This window comes from Oreochromis aureus, linkage group 14, assembly GCF_013358895.1.
Source record: "Oreochromis aureus strain Israel breed Guangdong linkage group 14, ZZ_aureus, whole genome shotgun sequence".
In the NCBI taxonomy this organism is placed as follows: domain Eukaryota; kingdom Metazoa; phylum Chordata; class Actinopteri; order Cichliformes; family Cichlidae; genus Oreochromis; species Oreochromis aureus.
In genome coordinates, this window is record NC_052955.1 from 32925586 (window position 1) to 32946840 (window position 21255).

Sequence of the window (21255 nt, forward strand, 5' to 3'; positions counted from 1 at the left end):
AAGTGCAGTCGTGCAGCCTGATCTGACTTGGAACAGATAGAGTGCTCCTTCACCTCCCTCCTCTTCTCTGCGACCCCACTGCCACCAACCCCTCCCCCTCATCCCCAACTTATCCAGCCTCCCCTCAGTCCACTGGGCCACATTTTTCATGGCCCAGCTGTCGTAGGGCTTTGATTGGTTGGCCCGGCGGACAGATAGCCGATAGGCTCTGATTAATAGTTGAGGCCCAAGAACTTCCTCATTGATCAACAGGACAGGCTGCAAGAGGGGGAGGAGGAGGAGAGAGAAAAAGCATGCCCTGTCGCCCTGCAAGTGCTGGCTGATAATCCAGATAGTGGAATTTGTGGCAGTGTGCGTGCATGTGTGTGTGTTTGTTTGTTTACTATAGTAGCTAGATTGTTAAAAACAGAATAAAACAGAAGCACTGGGCTGAAAAAGTCCTTTGGGTTTATTCATCTTCTGAGGTGTGTGATAGCATCTGTGAGTGTGCCATAAATGAGACAGCATATATATGATCACAGAAAACACACACACATTTACCAACAGCAAACCTCTGGCGGTCCTTTATGGATACAGCAGTGTGCCGTGTGGGTGTGTGGCTGAGAAGGAGGAGGGGGGACTGGAATGTAAAATAAATGCTTGATGTCTGATTCAATTACTTGTTTAGTCCATTTAAATGCACTTTCATTGTGCTATATGGCCAGCATTTGTTACAGTATCTAGGTATGCCTGTGTTTGTGTGTCTGTGTGTGTGCGCTTGTCCCCTCCTGCTGTTCTGTCCAGCCTCTAGCTGATTGATGATCTTCACTCCCACGGGGTCAGCAGGGTCATGACCTCCCACTTTTGACCCCCCTACTGAGATATTCTCTCTCTCTCTCTCTCTCTCACACACACACACACACACACACACACACACACACACACACACACACACACACACACACACACAAACAAGGAAACAGATGGCCTTGGGACAATTTCCTCACCTTTCTGTCACAAACGGTCTCCATCTCATCACATCCGCAGAAGTTCATTGATTTTAATGAATGGAAACAAAACGAAAGAAAAACATCAGAGCCAAATGCTTCAGATTCGCATGCTTACTGTATTTCATCAAAAACAACAGATAAGCCACTCAGGACTTTGATATGCAGTGCCTCAAAAAATGGGCTTCATCATGTAGCAATATCACACCCTAGTGACACTTAATGGTTATGACAAGTGAGGAATACTTCAAAAACAAAACTCAGCTAAAAAATAACAAAAAACATTTTATTTTACTAGCACCATTTAAAAATTAATCGGTCAGAAATGGCCGTTAAGAACACAAACCTCTAAAAACTCAATCAGCCTAACGTCAGAAATGTTCAGCACAAAGTCCAAAATAAAGACATAAGAGGGAAATCTCCAAAAGCACACACAATCTTTAAAAAAACAACAACACATAAATACACAGATCGGCCTCTGTGCTGTGAGATTGTTATAGATGGACAGCAAAGGGGCAGAGAACAGGAGGAAATGGAAGATGATGAGCAGGAGAAGGAGGAGACGGAGGACAGGCGGGCCAGATTATTAACTATTTCTTATCAGCTTCAGACGAGGGTGATAAGGGCTGATCGGGTTATAACGTGATCTGATCAGGACGTTCCTTTCTCCAGCTTCTTCTGGGCAGCTGTCTTCAGCCAGTTAGACACGTGTTTTTCAATCTCCTGAGAGGTGGAAAGATGAGAAAGAAAGGCAAACATACATTAAGGTTTTTCTTTTTTTTTAATGCTACAACTGCTTGAGGATTGTTACCACACTAACTACCACAAGGCAAAGGTGCTTCCTGTGTTAGTATGTGGTTTAAAAGGCTGGTTTTGATATGGGATGTCTGCAGTGTGTGATTCGTAAGTGTGCAGTAAGCACTTGATTTGTGATTGTGCACCACCGAGCAGCACTTAAGTGGTTGTTTTGTGGACTATGATATAAATCACAACTAATTTGAGATTTATAGATTATATATTTATATATATGCAGGACAAAATCCACAATACTGTGTAAAAATGCATTCCAGCATTTAACTGACACTTTCACAGTATAGTTTATTGTATCACGAGGCTGTATTTTACAACTCTGACAGTTATTAAAGCTGGAATTACCTCATTTTTCTTTAGAAGAGACAAGCACGCTCTGGAAATATATGGTGTAAATGCTGCGATGTAATTAACCAGCAATGTGCAGTTGCATGTATTTGACTAGAGAGTGCTAACAGACTCTGAGGTTTGCAAGTTTCAAAAATAGCCAAAACTTTAAATAAAATGCACTGATTTGAGTTTTACTTTAAAATGTGGGTGCTGTGGATTTTGTCCTCTGTTTCTTAGGCTGAAATAACGTCAGGATAGGATCTGTTTACTTTTCAAGCGCACCTCTGAACATACTGTGTGTGCTGTTTTAAGACAGACATGGAAAGAGAGGAAAATATGCTTTAAAGGATTACAGCACTGACTGGTGTCTGAAGCTGCTCTGAGAAATGCTTTTCAGATTGAAAACTTCTCAGCGAGGCGTGCGTACCTGTCTGGCTTTCGTGAGCGAGCTGCGGTCTGTGACTCTTCTACTCGACATGTCAGCGCAGTGAGCAGTGTCCTTAATGAAAACTGTCTGGGCCTCCTCTCCTTCCTCAGTCCCGTCCTGCACCACCGACAGCGTCTTCCACGGGTCGATTCCCCCTGTGGCAGTGATAAAACAGTCTTCAACAGTCAAGAAAGTGCTGCAGCCCTGCTGGTTATCTAAATATGTAGGCAGTATTCTCTGTCTCACCTTACTTTTGTATTTTCTCTGTAAATATTTTGACTTTGTCTGTAGTAAACCCACTCTCACCATTAACATAAAGGATGCTGTGTGTGTGGGGGTTGTCTCCTCCGTAGTAAGTGTTTGTGAAAGCGATGCGAGCAGGCAGGGAATGCTGGGAAATACCAAACAGCGTGGTACAGAGCTTAGTCTGATCCTGCAGGGTCAACATCCCAGAGAAAGGACAAGTGGCGTCCTCACAAGTCTGGTCTGCACACACGAAAAGGGGTTCAGGGTACAGAAAAAAATCACTGTATAGAAGTGTTAGTGTGTGTGTGTGTGTGTGTGTGTACATGTCTACATGCCTTTGTGAGGACAGAAAATTGGCATGCCTCTGTACTCGCGGGGACCAACAGTCACTTATGGGGACAAGATGCCCATCTCCACAAGATTGAAGGCATTTTCAAGGCTCAAAATGCTGTTTTAGTGTCAGGGTTACAATTAGGTGATGGTTAGGTTTAGGCATTCATTTTTTGATGGTTAGGGTAAGCAGCTAGGGAAAGCATTATGTTAATTAGATGTCCTCGCTAAGATATGAAAACAAGTGTCTGTGTGTGTTTGTGTCGTACAGAAGCCAAATTCAGTGCATGTCTGGTAGGTCCACTGTCTCTCTCCTCTTCTACCGGCATGGACTGACGTGTCCATCAGATCCTTCATTGATTTCTCATAGGAGATGTCCAAACACGGCTCCTTACTGGTGAATCGGTAAATCTGTCAAGTGCACAAACACATGCAAAGAGACAAAAAAAAGAAAAGAAACAAAACTAGTAAACGGATGTTGTAGGAGTTGCATAAAGGTAAAGGCAAACAGGAATCACAAATGCTTGCACTGCTTGTTTTTAGCTCTGAGAGGGACAGCAGACATACAGGAAAATGGCTCAGCAGTGACATCTGGTGGACACATCTCTACATGTAAAGGGGGAGAAGGAGCCCGCTCTGTTCTCCATACCTGTGAGAGTTTAACAAGGCGGTTGTAGGCTTCCATCTCATCCTGATATTCCTGGCTGCTGTTGGTCATTATGCCACAGAGCTCATTAATCGACATGAGCACCCCTTCTTCATTGTACTGCACTGCTCCCATGAAAATGTCGGCCAAGCTTTGCATCAGCTCAATCTAAAGTAAAGGAATATGTTATTGTCCACTTGCATAAAAACTGGAAAGAGATAACTATAAATAAAGGGAAGACATAAAGAAAAAGAAAACAGGATTAAATGAGGAAAAATATTGATTGCCAACTAGGAGACCACGTGGAAATAAGTTGAAAAGTATACTAACATTTGAGGCCCAGTGTTCAAATAAGAGAACAAAATTGATTTAGGCGACTAGATTTAAGAGGCAAAAGTAATGGACCAAGGGATTATGTGTTTTTATCAATTTATAGTACCAATATTTGCCGGCAGATGTGTAAGTGAAAAGACTAAAATGAGATAACTGGTTAAGCCATGTCAATATAATGGATAAAGTAAACAGCTGAAGTAATGGAAACAGTAACTAAATACTAATAAAAGAAATTGCAAAAAGCAACTGCTAGAATAAATGTGCAAGAAAAAGATGATAAAACTATAATATACAAAAAGTACAATAAATACATAAATAAACAAATCTGACTAAAAGTAAAATGTATATTTCAGCTATTAATCTAAGAATAGACTAATGGTAATTAACTAAAATTATTCATTTGAAATACTGAGCAAATTTAATGCTTAAATTAACGAACATACAGTAAATAACTTGTTAACTTTAGATGATAAATACTAAAAACTGAATGATATTAAAGTTAAAAGTAATGAATAAATGGTAACAAGAGATTAACATGAAAAGTTGAATGTGTGTACAGTGTTTGCCCACCAGCCTAAACACTTTGACAGCCCACATGCAGTCAATACAAGTAGGCGAATAATTAAGCCCACTTTATGTATACTACTATTTAAAAAACTCTTTCATTTGACCTGGACTGTGAAAGCAGGGCTAGGTCTAACAAGAGAGCTTTCCCAGGGATCTGGAGAAGCCATGAACTGCTATGACCAGCAGTTTAGTGGCCGCATTATATTGAATGTGAAAAGTAAAGGAGGCTTGCATCCTCTTTCAGTTCAGGTTTTAGATATCAGGGCATTATCAGGACATTATTTGGAAGGGTTGCTTCCTGAGAAAGCTTCTTTCTCTTTATCTGTGGGACAGATCAGATAACGTTTAGTTGAAAATGGGTTATGAAATAGGACAGTGATCCCAAGCACAGCAGCAAATCTACAACAGAATAGTCGAAAAAGAAAACAATCAAGGTGCTGGAATGGACCACTGGTCCAATTGAAATGCTATGGTGGGACCTTAAGAGGGCTCTGCATAAATAAATGCCCGCAAACTTCAAACAACTGAAGCAACATTGTAAAGAAGAGTGGGCCACAGTTCCACCAGAACAATGTGAGAGCTTGATAAAGACATACAGAAAACAGATACTTCAAGTTACTGCTGCTAAAAGTAGTTCTACAAGCTAATAAGTCATGGTGTGTGCTTTACACACTGCTTCTGCTTTTTGGGGTTAGCGTTTGTTGTTGCTGTTGTTTTTCGTTTCTGTTTTCTGGCCTCTGAAAGGATCATGCTAGTACATAGAGAACACCTAATGGCTAACACGGCGGTCCACAAGAAGAACTGGTGACAGTACATGGTTTAAGTTCCAGTTTTTGAACCTCATGTCATGACTCCCATTTTGAGCACCCTCTTCAGTAAAGTCTGGACTTAGTGACCCATAGCTCTTTATTAGTCAGGCAAATGAATAATTTTGAATTAACCTCCATATTTGTTTAAATATATTTAGCAAGATCTCAACACTCTATACTGGACAAGTACCATATTATGTTTTGCAGTGAAGCTCTAGCAACTACAGCTATGGCACTTTACCATCAAGTTGAACTTTGCAATAAAATGCAATAATATACCTTTCAGTTGTCCTGTGTTTATCACAGAAAGACTGTACACAGGTTTAAAATAAAGCTGTGCTTTCTTTTTTACATGATTGCAAAGTTTCAAACACAGAGCTTATTACCAGCATGCAGTGGAAAAGAAAAGTCATCACAAAAAAGTACATATATTAAATTTTTAAAAAAAGCAACAAATGAACAGAACTGCTTGAACAAGAGCTAGCTGTTCATCAATGCATGTCATCACCTGATCATAAGGATCCTTGGGGATTTGACAGCATCCAAAGTCTGAGGCTACCCGGTTGATATTTCCACTCATCAGTGCTTCTTTCACAGCAGCAAACGCTTGACGCACTTTAGACAGACACTGCAAGAAGAGGATGGGTGTGAAGTTAACAGACAAAAGTAACAGACTAAAATCTAATCCCTGCACAGACATGAAGGTGGCAGACTTCTCACCTTCTCTGAGCCACCAACTGCCTCATTCAACAGGCTCAAGCCAACAACCTGAAACAGAAAGAAAAGGGCAGATATGTGATTCAAAAGGAAATGAACTTCAGTAGACACCTTAGTTGTTTGGAGGGATGTAGGTACAACAGAGGAACCTAAGGTCAAGTCCTGGTTATGGAGGAACTTTTGTGGTGTACTGACATCAGAAGGGAAAAACTGGACTTGATCACAGTTACTTCTTTGATGGTGAAAAACACATTCAGCCCATAAGAGTCAGCAATGGAAAACACAAAGAAATCAATAATAATTAAATGAATGGTGATATTAAATCCTGTGACCATGGTTTGTGTCGTATTACGTTGTTATACTCAGAAAAGTCCAGCTTTGCCTTGACTGGAGCAGAGGAGGCCACAGCTCCATGCACCAGATTGGGAAACTGCAGTAGAGAGAGAGAAGACCCACAAAAACAATTAACATATTTCTGTTGATTTTACATGTTTTTTGTAAAACATGAAGATCAATGCTAACAACCCAATAATCTATACATGTCTTTATATCCAAAGCTTAACATGTAACATTCCTCTCCACATCACTGTCCAAAGACACACCGTTACACTACCTAACACATGACTCCACTTAATATGGTGACTGAGCTCGGTTTAGCTCCTTGCTGTTGCTATACAGAGACTAATGCAGCAGTCAAATCCATACTTGAAAGTGACTTCATCCCCAGATATTCTAAAAGTATTTCCTAAAATCTCCTGGCCCAAACACAACTTAAAGACTTCCTCTTTCTTTGGGAATGAATTCATTGAGAGCTGCAAGCAGGCTATGAAGAGTGGAAGCAGCAATCGATGTACTTCTATATACAGCACTCAATATATGCTCCTTCCTGATTTCTTATTTTTTTGCATATTTCTTACACTTGCAAGTTTCAGATTATCAAACAAATTCTAATATTAGACAAAGATAACCAGATTAAATACAAAATTGATTAAGTGCTTTTAAGTAGTAGGTTTTTTCAGTGTATTAAAAGCTATCCAGACCTGCATGATCCTCTTTTTAAAAAGTAATTGCCCACTAAAGCTAATAACTGGTTGTGCCACCTTTGGCAGCAAGAACTGTAATCAAATGTTTGTGATAACTAATAATATGAGTCTTTCACATCACTTTGGAGGAATTGGAGGATTTTTGAGCATGAACGGCGTCTTTAAGGTCATGCCAAACATCATGAGTCTGGACTTTGACTAGGCTATCCAAACCTTTGAGCCCCCCCCCCCCCTTATTACCTGAAATCACTATTTAAAATACTGCATTTTGTATGAACTCTGCTTATATTTGGCTAATATAAAAATGTGTTTGATTATCTGAAATATGCAATTCAAACATGTGAAAAATATGTTAAAAAAATCAGGAAGGGGGAAACACTTTTTCATAATGTAGTTGATTTTAGTCTTTTTGTGGGATTTACTAACAAAACCATAGAGGTAGCACAGTAATGTCATGACCTCAGAAAGGGTACTGATTAACTCTTTGTCTAGAAAATCATTACACTTGAGTACAATAGACCACAAATATTCACTTAAAGAATCTTCTTCTTTTAGTTTGTGGACTTGGAAATGTAAGTAAAAAAAGCAAGTTCATAAATTCATATAGTAAGATGAGATTCAGTACTTTCTTATCTCCTCGGGGTATAAACAGAAGAGCATCTATGAATTATTGCCTGTCTACAGTTCTCCAAAAAAAAGATGACTCACACTGTACCTGTCCCTAAACTAGATCTTTCCTATCAGTATGAAATACAGATATGTTGCTCTGATCTGTTTTTGTAAAATGATATAGAACAAAAAATATCTCAGTCACAGTATCAGGAAGAAGAAGTGTTGTTCCAGAAGAGCAGTCAATAAAATCTATCTCTCTCTTTTACAGGACTGATTTTTAAAGATTGTTAGGTGCTCTATTTTAAAGTTTTAAGCCTTATGCATCTTTGAATGCTTCCATATGTAAACCATGCCTGTACCTTTCCTCTGAACCAGGCTGATAGAGCTCCAGAGTATGAGCCTCCGAAGCTGATCCATGTGTTTCTGTGCGTCAGATTGAAGCTTTGGCTGATGTACTGGTGGAATGTAGCCAGGTCAGCAAGTCTGAATGAAAAGAAACAAATTACATGCATCTAAAGAGGTCTGCACAAAAGACACGCAGACAAATGTAATCAGATAGATGAAAAGACAGAGAGATACTTGGAATCAAATGTACAAAATTACACTAGATTTGTCTGACTTACAAATAAAATTACTGATAGCCTATGTCCCTATTTTTGATGGCCAGTCATGTAAAATGTAGACAGAAACTGTTTAAATGTTGCTTAAAGTTGCCCTTATGTCCATATCTAGGATGTGTATTCATATCTGAGTTCTTAACATACAACATGAGAGGAAACTGCACTGATGTAAATGGTTGATCACTGTTTTCTTCATTGTATGATTATTACATGTTGTCATAGTGAACAGAAAAAAGAAGAGGGAAAAGTTATCTGAATCCTAAGATAGACGCAGGTGTGCATTCATATGCAGTGAGCATGACGAGAAATGCGATGGGAAAAATACACATTTGCATGATGCACACCCACACACACACACCCGCCCACACACACACACACACACACACACACACACACTGGTAGAGAGTCAGCACTAACGCCTGCTGGCTGCTTAGGTCTGCCAGGTTCTCTGTTTTGAGGCCATCAGGGTTAATGCTGTCACCATAGAAACGATGCTCCAGAGCCAGAAGTAGAGCACCGTGCTCTTCAGCCATGTCACTATGGTGACCTGGGAAAACATGTTCAAAGCAGATAAGATTCATAAGATAAGTGAAGCAAGCCCTAATATTTTTTAGAAATGCAGGTACAGTACACGAGAGGCTTAAAAGTGAGTGTAACTTTAAAAAGTTACAAAGTGTGATGTGTCCAGCTACACCGTTAAAGTCCTGCTAAGGTCTGAGCAAAAATATGGAAACTATTAAGTGGTAACTAATGACTATTTGCACTATTGATCAATCTCATTAATATTACATTTTATATGATCCAGATGATGCAGTTTAACAAATAAAAGTTTATAATATTCAGTCACATAAGACCACAATGTACTGTAGATACAAAACTATGGTAAATACATACTAACAGGACACAAAATGTAGAAATCTACAAAAGACATATAGAGATGTATTGATTATAACATGATTCCTAGAAAATATGAATAATTATGAAATTCTAATTAATTAAAATAGTTGCAGCTCTGTGCTTTTTCACGAACTTTGACCTTTACCGTGAAAGATTTAAGGTCTGTGATTAATTTAATTTCAGGTGGAAGTGTGTTTATAGATAAAAGGGCTTTATGGAGAATGCTGATCTATGATGTGATATTTACGGTGGCCCTGAAGTGCAAACCACAAAAACAAATCACAAAACGCACAACAAATTGAAAAGCGCAAAAACAAATTGAAAAGCGCAAAAACAAATTGAAAAGCGCAAAAACAAATTCACTTAACGCAAAAACAAATTGAAAAGCGCAAAAACAAATCACAAAACGCACAACAAATTGAAAAGCGCAACAACAAATCACTTAACGCAAAAACAAATTGAAAAGCGCAAAAACAAATTCACTTAACGCAAAAACAAATTGAAAAGCGCAAAACAAATCACAAAACGCACAACAAATTGAAAAGCGCAACAACAAATCATAACTTAACAAAAACAAATTGAAAAGCGCAAAAACAAATTGAAAAGCGCAAAAACAAATTCACTTAACGCAAAAACAAATTGAAAAGCGCAAAACAAATCACAAAACGCACAACAAATTGAAAAGCGCAAAAACAAATTGAAAAGCGCAAAAACAAATTGAAAAGCGCAAAACAAATCTCTTAACGCAAAAACAAATTGAAAAGCGCAAAAACAAATTGAAAAGCGCAACAACAAAACCAAACCGGAAGAGGTAGGTACCAATGCTGCAACAACAGGCATCACTGATTGGATGATGGATCCGGTAGCCTTTTGAACCGGAAGTTGTTCTGCCGAACGTGGTTATGAGAAAGAGCAGTCAACGGCTGTATCCCAATTCAGGGTCTGCAGCCTTTAAGTACGCAGCCTCAACGATCCTCAAGGGCCGCGTACTCAAAGACCGCTAAGGCCGGAAGTGCGAGGCTTGTGAAATGGGACGGTCTAGCCTCCGTCGCGCTGCCCAGGTTGCCTAGCAACCATAACACCAACCGCTGGAAACGTTTCATACAGCTTTGACGGAAATGAAGGAGAACATATTTTGTTCGTGTGTTTGTTTCTACACGAGCTTTGTGTGATTTAATAAGTATCTGAGGCTGAGACCACAGGACTGTAAAATATGATTGCTGGCCTTCATATCTGTACTGAACAGTCATTTAAGATTAGCTAGTAAATAACAATTAGCTAATGTTGTTCATGAGACTAAAGTCAGTGTAAATATGATATGGCCAATATTATAGTTATTATATTAATCATAAGTTATTACAGCAGTGAGTTTGAACTCTCAAATCAAATCACTTCTATTGTCACATCACATGTGCAGGTACACTGGTACAGCACATGTGAGTGAAATTCATGTGAGTGAACTCTGTGTCTAATACTGAGCTTCAGTAAAGATTCAAGTTGCAGTTATTTATGTCCTATCACCTTAAATCTTCACTCAAAGACACTCAAGTATCTTTGACAGTGTATATGTAGATGTATTATATATAAGAGACAAATATTGTCCGTGTAATATGTTGGCATTACTAAATTTGGCTCAATGCTTACATATATGTGTAAAAAGAAAATGTACGAGCTGTGATAACTGTGTCTGATAGAATGAAGAGTAGACTGATACATTAAATATCCCTTTATTGGGTGAGAAAATCAGACCATGTCATAACTGCTTTAAGTCATACAGAATAGATATCAGAGCCTTAAACAGGCTGACTTCTGCTAAATGGGTCAAACTGGGCAGAAAGTATACAAACACATAACATCCTTATAGAATATGATGTAACACTATAGATCAACTTACCTCAGAATATATAAAGCATATAAACAATTACAGCAATATGATGCAACAAACACAGCAGTACTACTAATCCAAAATACTCAAAGCTTCATAGAACTGAAACAAACATTTATTTTTAGCTCCATTCTGCTGCTGATACATACTTTAGGTTTCTGAATATTAAACTTGGTGCTGCCTTTCATAGTGTGTAACTTGAAGGCCCTGAGTACTTTCTCCCACACTGAAAACACTGGAATGATCAAATTATCTGAACATTACCTAATAATGATTCACGACAGATAATTAGTTATTTTAAATGTTTCTAGCAGTCCTTCACAAACAGGAACAGTATGTCTATTCTCCCCATCTGTCAGCTGCTGCTGGCTCTTCCTCCTCCTCTTCCTCACACACTGCTGAGTTTGTCCTGGTGGATCATCAGGGGTGCAAAGCCTCACAGATGATGTGCAGCAGTGGGTCCCTCAGTCTGTCCTCACTCTGGACACTTGCAGTTGTCACACATGGAAATCAAATGTGTGATAAGCTGCAGGATTCAAACACAAGTGTAACTTATAAATACATGTTCATACTTTTATTCCACAATCAGAGAGAAAGAAACAGAGAGAGAGTGCAGGACAGACAGACAGGTGACAGTCTCAGGTGTACATACACTGCTACAAAACAGCACAAGAGAAGTAGGATTTAGTGTTTGTGTTATTACAAGTGCTAAACAAGAAGAGTTCCCAGATGGTCCAGTGGACACATGTGTGACTCCTGTGATTAAAGCATCTTTCTTTCAGCTTAACGAGTGAACCGTCAGCTCGTTCAAACACACGTTAAAGTCCGTTTGGCTCGACACCACCGAACAGAGGCAGCAATATAACATAGCTAGCAATATAACATAGCTAACATTAACAGTGCAGTGAATCCTGCTTGTGCCGTGATATTCAGGACTGCAAACCGAGCAGCATCACTGACTTTCAGCTTGTTGTGTTTGTAGATATATGACTGACTTTAATTATCCATAAAATCATCACATTCTCTGTAAGATTAAGGTCAACTATTGTATTATTATATTTTAAATGCTTTAAAACAAAGTAAACGCTTAAAGTACAAACATCGCTAATGGCAAATAACTTTGCCGACATGTGGCCAACAGTAATGTTTTAATGTTCCTCATTATTAAACATTTGCACATAAAAAGTGACATCATATTCAGTACTTACGTTTAACAGTTTACTCTTCGGCCGCTACGCTTCTGCCGTCTGCAGCAAAATTATCCACAGTGACTGCCGCGCTATAAATTGTGGGATATGTTGGGCCACGAAGTCTACACCGCCACAGCCTTAAAATTCAGGGAAATGAAGGCCGAATTTGAGGGCCGCATTTCGAGCAGCCTTTGAATTGGGACAGCCTTCGGCGCGCCGCTGTGACGTAATCGGCCTTAAATGCAGCCTTTAAGGCTGCAGACCCTGAATTGGGATACAGCCAACATGTTTTGTCCAAGTTGTGGAAAAAAGTTGGTAGAGCAGTCACCAAACTTCCGAACAGAACAACTTCCGGTTCAAAAGGCTACCGGATCCATCATCCAATCAGTGATGCCTGTTGTTGCAGCATTGGTACCTACCTCTTCCGGTTTGGTTTTTGTTTTTGCGCTTTTCATTTTGTTTTGCGCTTTTCAATTTGTTTTTGCGTTAAGTGAATTTGTTTTTTGCGTTAAGTGAATTTGTTTTTGCGCTTTTCAATTTGTTTTGCGTTAAGTGAATTTGTTTTGCGCTTTTCAATTTGTTTTGCGCTTTTCAATTTGTTTTTTGCGCTTTTCAATTTGTTTTTGCGCTTTTCAATTTGTTGTGCGTTTTGTGATTTGTTTTGCGCTTTTCAATTTGTTTTTGCGTTATGAATTTGTTTTTGCGCTTTTCAATTTGTTTTTGCGCTTTTCAATTTGTTTTGCGTTAAGTGATTTGTTGTTGCGCTTTTCAATTTGTTGTGCGTTTTGTGATTTGTTTTTGCGCTTTTCAATTTGTTTTTGCGTTAAGTGAATTTGTTTTTGCGCTTTTCAATTTGTTTTTGCGCTTTTCAATTTGTTTTTGCGCTTTTCAATTTGTTGTGCGTTTTGTGATTTGTTTTTGTGGTTTGCACTTCAGGGCCACCGTAGATATTTTACACTTCCTATTTACTATTCTCCTAACATTTCTTCTTCTCTTTGGTCATTTCTTGAAAGAGGCTCTTGGGCTACACTGTTTGCATATTTGAAGACTAATTTTAGAAAACACAAATGAATGAACTCTTAAAGCTCGGTAGATTTTTTTTTTTTTTTTTTGGTTATAATATGACAGTGGTGCCATCAAAAAGGCTATTTATCTATAATCTTCTTGATATATGAATGATGGTGATGGTTGAGCCTGTACTGCCATACAATGTGAAAAACAAGAAAATATCAAAATGATAGTGTTGAATTAGCTGTTAAAATAAGTATAATTTCTTGTTAACCATCATTTTGGCATTGTGCTTAGAAAAATCCTAAATTATCTAAACTATTATCAAAATAATGAACTAATGATTTCTAAAAAACAACATCTACATGTAGCTAATAGCTATAGCCATTTAAATACAGCCTCCTCCCTGACCTTGCTGGACCTATTATCCTTTTCCTTATTTTCTGTCATGAATACACTGTGACTGGCTGCTGTCTATGCTCATATTAAGGATAGTGAGAGAATCAGTGTCGCAAATGTGGAGACAGTTACAAAGACAAGGGGCCAATCGGCTGAAAGCCCATGATGGTGAGGCAAGCAGATCAGGAGGACGTTAGAGAACGTGAGGGAGTGGCGATGTGTGACATGTCATATTAGTGACATGGGATATCACTAATATGAATGGTAAATGGCCTGTATTTATATAGCGCTTTACATATCCAGTCATCCACCCATTCACACACACTGGTGATGGCAAGCTACATTGTAGCCACAGCCACCCTGGGGCGCACTGACAGAGGCAAGGCTGCCGGACACTGGCGCCACCGGGCCCTCTGACCACCACCAGTAGGCAACAGGTGAAGTGTCTTGCCCAAGGACACAACGACCGAGACGGGGCTCGAATCGGCAACATTCCGATTACAAGACGAACTCCCAACTCTTGAGCCACGATCGCCCCATGAAGATGAAGAGATGAAGATCTCTGCCACACACTTCTGCCTATATGAGCACAGAAGCTCTGCGTACCAGCTTTTCAAATATTCTGTTTATGTGGGGAAGCCAATCAGAAGAAAGGTTGCTTAAAAGAAAGATGGCCGAAAAGGGGAAAAGAGGATGAGTTCAAAGAGCTTGCAAAGTGACTGTATTAATATATAATAGGTCTCCTTTAAAGTTTTGTCCTTGTGAAACAACAATCTACATAATATTAATGATGATTAGTGATCTACTGTATATTACAAAAATGTCCCACAGTATATTTTTAGCAGTAAAGTATGATATACAGGTGAATTTAGTATAGAAGCATCGTTTCTGTGTTTTTTAAAATTGTAACCCAGTACCAACATCTACTTTTTCCTATGTCTCCTATACACACTTCTCTGCGGGATTACAGGTACTTAGAAAACAAATTTTAGGGTACAAAAGAGACAAAACACAGATATGCTTGCAAATGAGCATGACTTTACCTCCAAAGTTGATGCTTAATTCATTATATTGCCAGGCCTTTGAGTGTTTTGAACACTGATATCATATGCGTGTCTGATCTGTGAAAGGTGCAAACAGGTGACGATATGTGGTGTATTTTACACTACCTGTCAGAACATCATACTCAACGAGGGGCCCTTCTCCCCCAATGTAGAGAAACACCGGGCCATCATGATGCTGCCAGTATGCCTCATTCACAAAGAATCTCTGGAGGACATTGAGAAAAGTACAAGAAGAAAGACATGCTTTATTTATGTTTGCCCAAACCGGCAGCAGTGCACATTCAAGGACTTGCTCTGAGTAATCTTTTACTTGATGCTGAAGTGGACAAATTTGCACATTGGCAGCCTCAAATGGCTGCAAGAGCTAAATGAAGTTCATGCTGTCAGGAAATGCCACCCTGTCGCTCCCTGCTGAATCGGGAGTGAGGAAAAAGGTTCATCTAGTCTACATTTCTTTGAATGGAGCGCTCACTCTCTGCTTCTTAAGAACCACAGCAACTCAGTTTAGCTCTTGTCTCCACAACAAAGTGAAAGCAGCAGGGTTCAGTGGGACGGGACACTTGCTCTGCTGCACGCAGCCCATTTTGTGATTTGAGCTGACAGGGCATCTGTTTTATCAGCGTCACTGCAATCCAAGCAGTCTTCGGAAATATCACACGATGGCATCTTCTCTAATGCTTTAAATAAATTATGGCCTCCTTTTGGTTCACAGAATCTGACTGATGGAAGAGTTCTCTTATCGTTAACATATATTTTCAAAGACCTCTCAAACATCAAGCCTTTAATTATCAGCACCATGCACTCACACTGGAGAGGTCTGTGCCCAGAAGTGAAATGTAAATTTAGAGTCATATTTAAAAAGTGGAAAATGGAAATTGTCCATATTTAGCCAAGCAAACATTTGATTCTCTTTGATGCAATGCCTACAGATAAGATAAGACTATATGCTGAAATGACACCAAAAACCAACATTTCATAATATTCTTCATTATCTTTTTAAAAAAGTCCCTAATGACATAACCACACTATTTCAAATCCAAAATATTAAAATAGGTGACGAGATGCTCCTAAGGGAGTGACAGGCAGACTCTATCTTTGATCAAACCTCTGGCATGCTGTATTATTTTGTCTGTTTAAATCTCATGTCAAAGTTGGAAGAGCTCTCTGAGGCCTTCAAAGACAAGCTGGAGCTTATTAGTCTAACAGAGAATAAAAATGATTTTTCTAAATTTCAAACAAAGCATTCCCCTGTATCGTTTAGACAACTTGAAGTTGGTCCTGGACTGGCTGCTTCAGCAAATTCAGCCCGAGAAAAAAAAACCTGAAATAGAAATTCTCAAGAACCACAAAATATTATCAGAGAACCTGTAAATAACTCTTGCAAATGGTGATACCTAAAAATGCAAATTTTACGCCTACAAAGCAGGTGTTGTGGAATGATGTGCTCTGAAGGGAAATGTGTTTGCTGCATACTAAAAATAGCATTTTGGGAGAAGAACCAACTGTGAAGCACTGCGGTGGAAATGTTCTTCTTGCAGTCAATGATTCAACTGCAAAATCTGCATCAAGTCAAAGAGTGCTTGAAAATATTAAGATCGTTTATCTGAAAGTTCGGGCTGAACCTTTTGTAATGATAAAGATTCTAAACACGCTGCCAAATTCAGTGAAAAACTCAGATTTCAATCCAAGTGGGAATCAAAAATTTAAAAAAAAAACGTCATTACAAAACACCTACAAGAAGTTATTTTTGCTAGAGCAATAGCAAAATTTCCTTTTCCCACATGTGTTTATTTTATATATTTTTCAGTTACATAAAAGATTTTTTTTTAAAAGCTCATTAAGTCCTTTTCTTTTAACTGCCTTTAAGTGAATAACTTTTATGTGCAGGCAGGGGTGTAAAGCATTAAAGCATTGCTCAGTGTTCCTCTACCTGAGGGAAGGTGTTGCTATTTTGTTGGTTGAAATGGTCGAGGGGCTGGACAATCCAACCCTCCTTCACTTGGTGGAGAGGCTGATGAAGGCTGACCGTGAGCTTCAGGAGAAGCTGCTTGTTTTTCTGAAGTTGGTTATCACGTGCACGCCTCTTGATCGTCCTCAGAATCCGTCCTGTTAGCAAAAAACAACAAACCAAAAAACATAGGACAGAAAAACAACTGTGAGACTGCTTAAATTCATGAATTTAAACTTGAATAGTTTGTAATTCAAATCATAAGCTAAACATAATTTATGCAAAATAATGGAAAATTTGGCACCGTCTTAGCTCTGTTGGCCAGATTAGTGATATAAACAGGTGAACCACATTTTGTTATATCTAAACAACTGCTTGATGCTCATGTGACTGAAGATGATGAATGAATCCAAATTTGTCTGTCATGGACTCCCCAGCGTGGGATTATCTCAACAGAGAACAGGACAAAAGGCAGAAACATCCAAAGAAGAGCTTTGAATGACCTTTAAGAAGAGAGATATTCCTGAAGACTAGAGAAATTACAAAAAAAGTCTGACAAAGAGTTCAAGCTGTGTTTAAGAATAAATTCATAGAATTGGAAAAAAACTTTTTTTGCCTTATATCCTATATTGTATACATTTTAAACATTTTAACAAGCAGTTATTTCTTAATTCCCTAGGAAATTATGAAGCAATAAGGAACTGGTCAGGGCCTGTGCACAGTACTTTATATCAAGATCTAAAGTATCACATTTAGTGGAATTTTCATTAACTCACCAGAATAAACAAAGTTCAAAAGTAGCAGAGGAAGGAGACAGCGCAATGTTAAGAAATTCATCTTAAAATATATATCCACTCTGTAACACACAAGACGTCACTCTATGGGTCCCATATATAGTCCCTGAAGGGCTCCTGTGTGTGTGTGTGTGTGTGTGTGTGTGTGTGTGTGTGTGTGTGTGTGTGTGTGTGTGTGTGTGTGTGCGCGCACGCTAATAAAAACTGCTCAGCAGAAATGAGCATCAGCCTCATCCTGTAATTAGACCTCTCTGCTTTGTAACAGCTTTTTTTTGAATGGTTGAGTTAGAAGGGCAGTTTTTGCGGCTTCCTGATTATCTATCTATCTATCTATCTATCTATCTATCTATCTATCTATCTATCTATCTATCTATCTATCTATCTATCTATAATATATTAAATATTAATATAGTGTATATTATATTAAAGATGTCATTAAAAAATACAATCCAAACATTATGGAACGACACCATTACATTCAGGATGTGTACAATGTTGATATATGACCAGTGCAGTTTTGGAAAGGTTACATGGAAGATACGGAGATTCTGCAAATGTCTGCCAAAGCAAACTACTCACCAAGAGGTAGTGAGACTCTTACCTGTGCGTAACTGTTAAGTAGTTATGAACTACCTAAAGTTATTTCTCCTTCCTGTGATATACCTAAAGTATACTTCAAATTACTTACAGTATAATTATTTCTTCTTCGCACTAAAAACTTGAATCATTACTAGTGTATCTATCAGTAAATATTTGTAGGTAAATACAAATTAGACTTTAATTTTAGAACAAATACTATATTATATTATATAGTTCTACCAGAATTTCAAATTAAGTCTAATAGATTTTGTATTACAGTTTTTTCTGTTAAAACTTTTTTTATTTGGTTGTCATGTGCGCCTCACAGAGCTGTCTCACTGAATTTTCAATTGCAGACAGGAGCAGCAGCAGCAATTGCAATGTTCAAGTCAGCCAGTGTCGCAGCAGACATGTGGTAAAATTATGAGCACACAGCTGAATGCTAGTCATGTTAGCCAACTCTACTTTGGTTGCTTGAACATTAGCAGAGAGGGACTGGTTCAAATATCTCAGGGGAATTTTTGTTTTCTCAAAACCCCCCCCAAAAAACAAAACAAGATAAGAAGTCAGGCCCAAGAGGAAAAGGCACTGCTAACTCTGTGCAGAACCATCAGCGTTATCTTCAGTATCGCTGGCAGACATCTCTATGTCTTGCAATTTGCTCTAAGTGAGCGCAGATAAAACCCACATAGATGGCAAGCAGTAGCATGCTTTCACAGGTTCATAATGTCAGGCTGGTTTTATCACCGTGCTAGTTGTTGCTCTGGTTAAGGTTATCTTCCATTCAGATCAATGCAGAGGACACATTTGCATGGCTTGTTTTACATTATCAGCGTTTCAGAAGAGAGTAGAACACAATAGAGAGGCACATTTAAGGCTATAAAGTATATAAAAAGCCCCAGCTGCAAGTTTAGAAACACGTTTACTGCATTATGTTAAAAGTGGACAATAAGCCAATATGTTTACAGCTTATTTTTGCTGTGCCCAAGAGATGCTTAAGGATCTTAGAGCAAATATCACTGGGAAGCTGGTTTGGTAACTCCTTTATGGACAGGGACTCCGGTCAGAGAGTGGGGCACTGAGAGTTCAGTCTCACATACATTTTAATGATTGGTACTGTAGTTGAATACCAGATCAGTTGCATGGCAAATGGTGTACAGTGCTTTCCAAAAAAATGAAGAAAAAAGAAATATTATATTGGTGGTCAACAGAGCCTCTTTATTACTGAAAAACACAAGTGCAACACTGAAACCTGCCATGATTAGCAGAACAACAGTAAATCAAGTCGAATGCCTATATTCCATTAATATGACACTCTTAAAACAAGAATACATAAAGGATGTAAGCAATATTACCAAGAAATATAACATTTTGTCACGATCCTGGGTCTTATGACCCAGTGTTTTGAGTTTTAGTTTATTTTGATGTTTATAGTACATGGTTAAGCTCATTAGGTTTTCTTATTCATTTGTTATTAGATTCCCCTTGTGTCTTCCAACCCCTGTTAAGTCTCCCTTGCCCTTCATGTGTTTCATGTCTGTGTCTTATGTTGTCAAGTTCAGGTTCTGCATCTCATATTTCCTGTTTCATCTTGAAGGGGTCCTGTGTTCCTATGTTCAGTGTTTTTAGTTTTACTCTCCTCTTGTAACGTCGTTATGTTCATGTGTGTCAGCTGTTCCCCCATGTGTTTCCGTTTTCCTTCATTATCCTCCTGTGTATTTAGTCCGTGTGTCTTCAGTCATTCCTTGTCAGGTCGTCTGCTCATCCACGTCACAACTTCAGGTATCCATGCCAGTCCACCGTGTTTAAGGTTTTTTTCATGTTTAGTTTTAGTTCACCCAGTTTAGGTTATTGTTTAGTTTCACCTATGCCCTTTGTTTGTGCCTTGTTTCCTAGCCTCAATAAACGGCTTGTTTTTTGTTAAATCCACGTCACGTTCAGTTTTTGGTCTGCGTTTGAGTCCTCTTTTGCAAACACATACAGTCTGCCTCAGCCAGACTGTGACACATTTTCTCCTTATGATCTAAACTAGCTGACCTATTCTCAGAATAAATAAAAAATCTTGTACTTTCAGATCTTGTATTATCAAATATTTGTAAATTTACTTTTAGCTAGCATGAACACACAAGATTGGAATTTGCTACTCCTCATCATCCATAGAAAATATGCATAATAGCATCAGTCCTTGCAGTAAAAATGTACCATCATAAGAACACAAACAGGAAATCTCACTAGCCAATACAGACCACTAAAATGACAATAATAACATTGAAAAGTGAAACAGACTCTCTGACAAGTTGATATGTGGTTACTTTTAGATGGTAAACCCTCATATTTGTAGGGTCCTCTAGCAAATACATTATTTGCACATTAAACAGATTTGTGCCACTGATCCAAAAAACAATAATTTTATTAAAAAAAATATGAAAGTTGTATAAATGTTACTTGACCACTAAATAACGGCTATAAGTATAACTCACAATGTGTAAATATTGTACAGTGCTTGCAATCCATTCATTCTGTGGTCACTCTTTGGACTTTTAAAGAACATGGGAGTCACACAACATGTCTATATTTTGCATAGACTGGGGATGTGACAAAATGGATTATTTATAATATTATTTTATTGTAACCATATAACCGTGTGCGTGGTTTCTAAACTACATCAGATCTTATAAAAGCTGATGTGTAATAACATATTACATTAAAAAATGTTTAAAAGCATATTGAAAGAAAACTGCATGATTAATTTACGCCACAACTCTTGAATTACCTCAGCAAACTTCCTGTTGTACTTTCTACCCTCCATAGTCTTGTCTTATCTTATTTCACCTACACAAACTGCACGAGGAAATTGTGAATGTTGTGCTCGGGTGCAATTTTTCATTAAAGAGACAGAGACATGCCTTCTCACCATGAACATGTCAGACAGCAGAACAGAAGAACTGAATTGCCCTGAATTACCCTGTTGCAGTGTTTTACCCTCAAAGGTTCTGTGCTTAGACCGCTATTCTT

At 38.4% G+C, this 21255-nt stretch overlaps 1 protein-coding gene across 1 annotated transcript; it reads right to left on the reverse strand.

The window, feature by feature from the left end:
- Window positions 1-1178: 1178 nt before the first annotated feature.
- Window positions 1179-17704, reverse strand: LOC116321663 (thymus-specific serine protease). The gene is made up of 13 exons (XM_039622401.1): window positions 17644-17704; window positions 16850-17025; window positions 15025-15124; window positions 8894-9023; window positions 8216-8339; window positions 6554-6631; window positions 6205-6252; window positions 5993-6112; window positions 3779-3943; window positions 3399-3540; window positions 2860-3039; window positions 2554-2708; window positions 1179-1709 (listed from the first exon to the last, which is right to left on the reverse strand). The coding sequence occupies exons 1-13, from the start codon at window positions 17702-17704 to the stop codon at window positions 1638-1640; spliced, it is 1551 nt and encodes a 516-aa protein (XP_039478335.1). The 3' UTR covers window positions 1179-1637.
- Window positions 17705-21255: the final 3551 nt, after the last annotated feature.

Bases quoted from the DNA above. Each gene is read 5' to 3' on its own strand.
- LOC116321663 (XM_039622401.1), bottom strand. From the start codon at position 17,704: ATGAATTTCTTAACATTGCGCTGTCTCCTTCCTCTGCTACTTTTGAAC. The intron at 9,024-15,024 runs GTAGTGTAAAAT...ATGTTTTCCCAG, and splicing joins TGAGTATGATGTTCTGACAG to GTCACCATAGTGACATGGCT. The intron at 3,541-3,778 runs GTATGGAGAACA...TGCACTTGACAG, and splicing joins GCCTTGTTAAACTCTCACAG to ATTTACCGATTCACCAGTAA.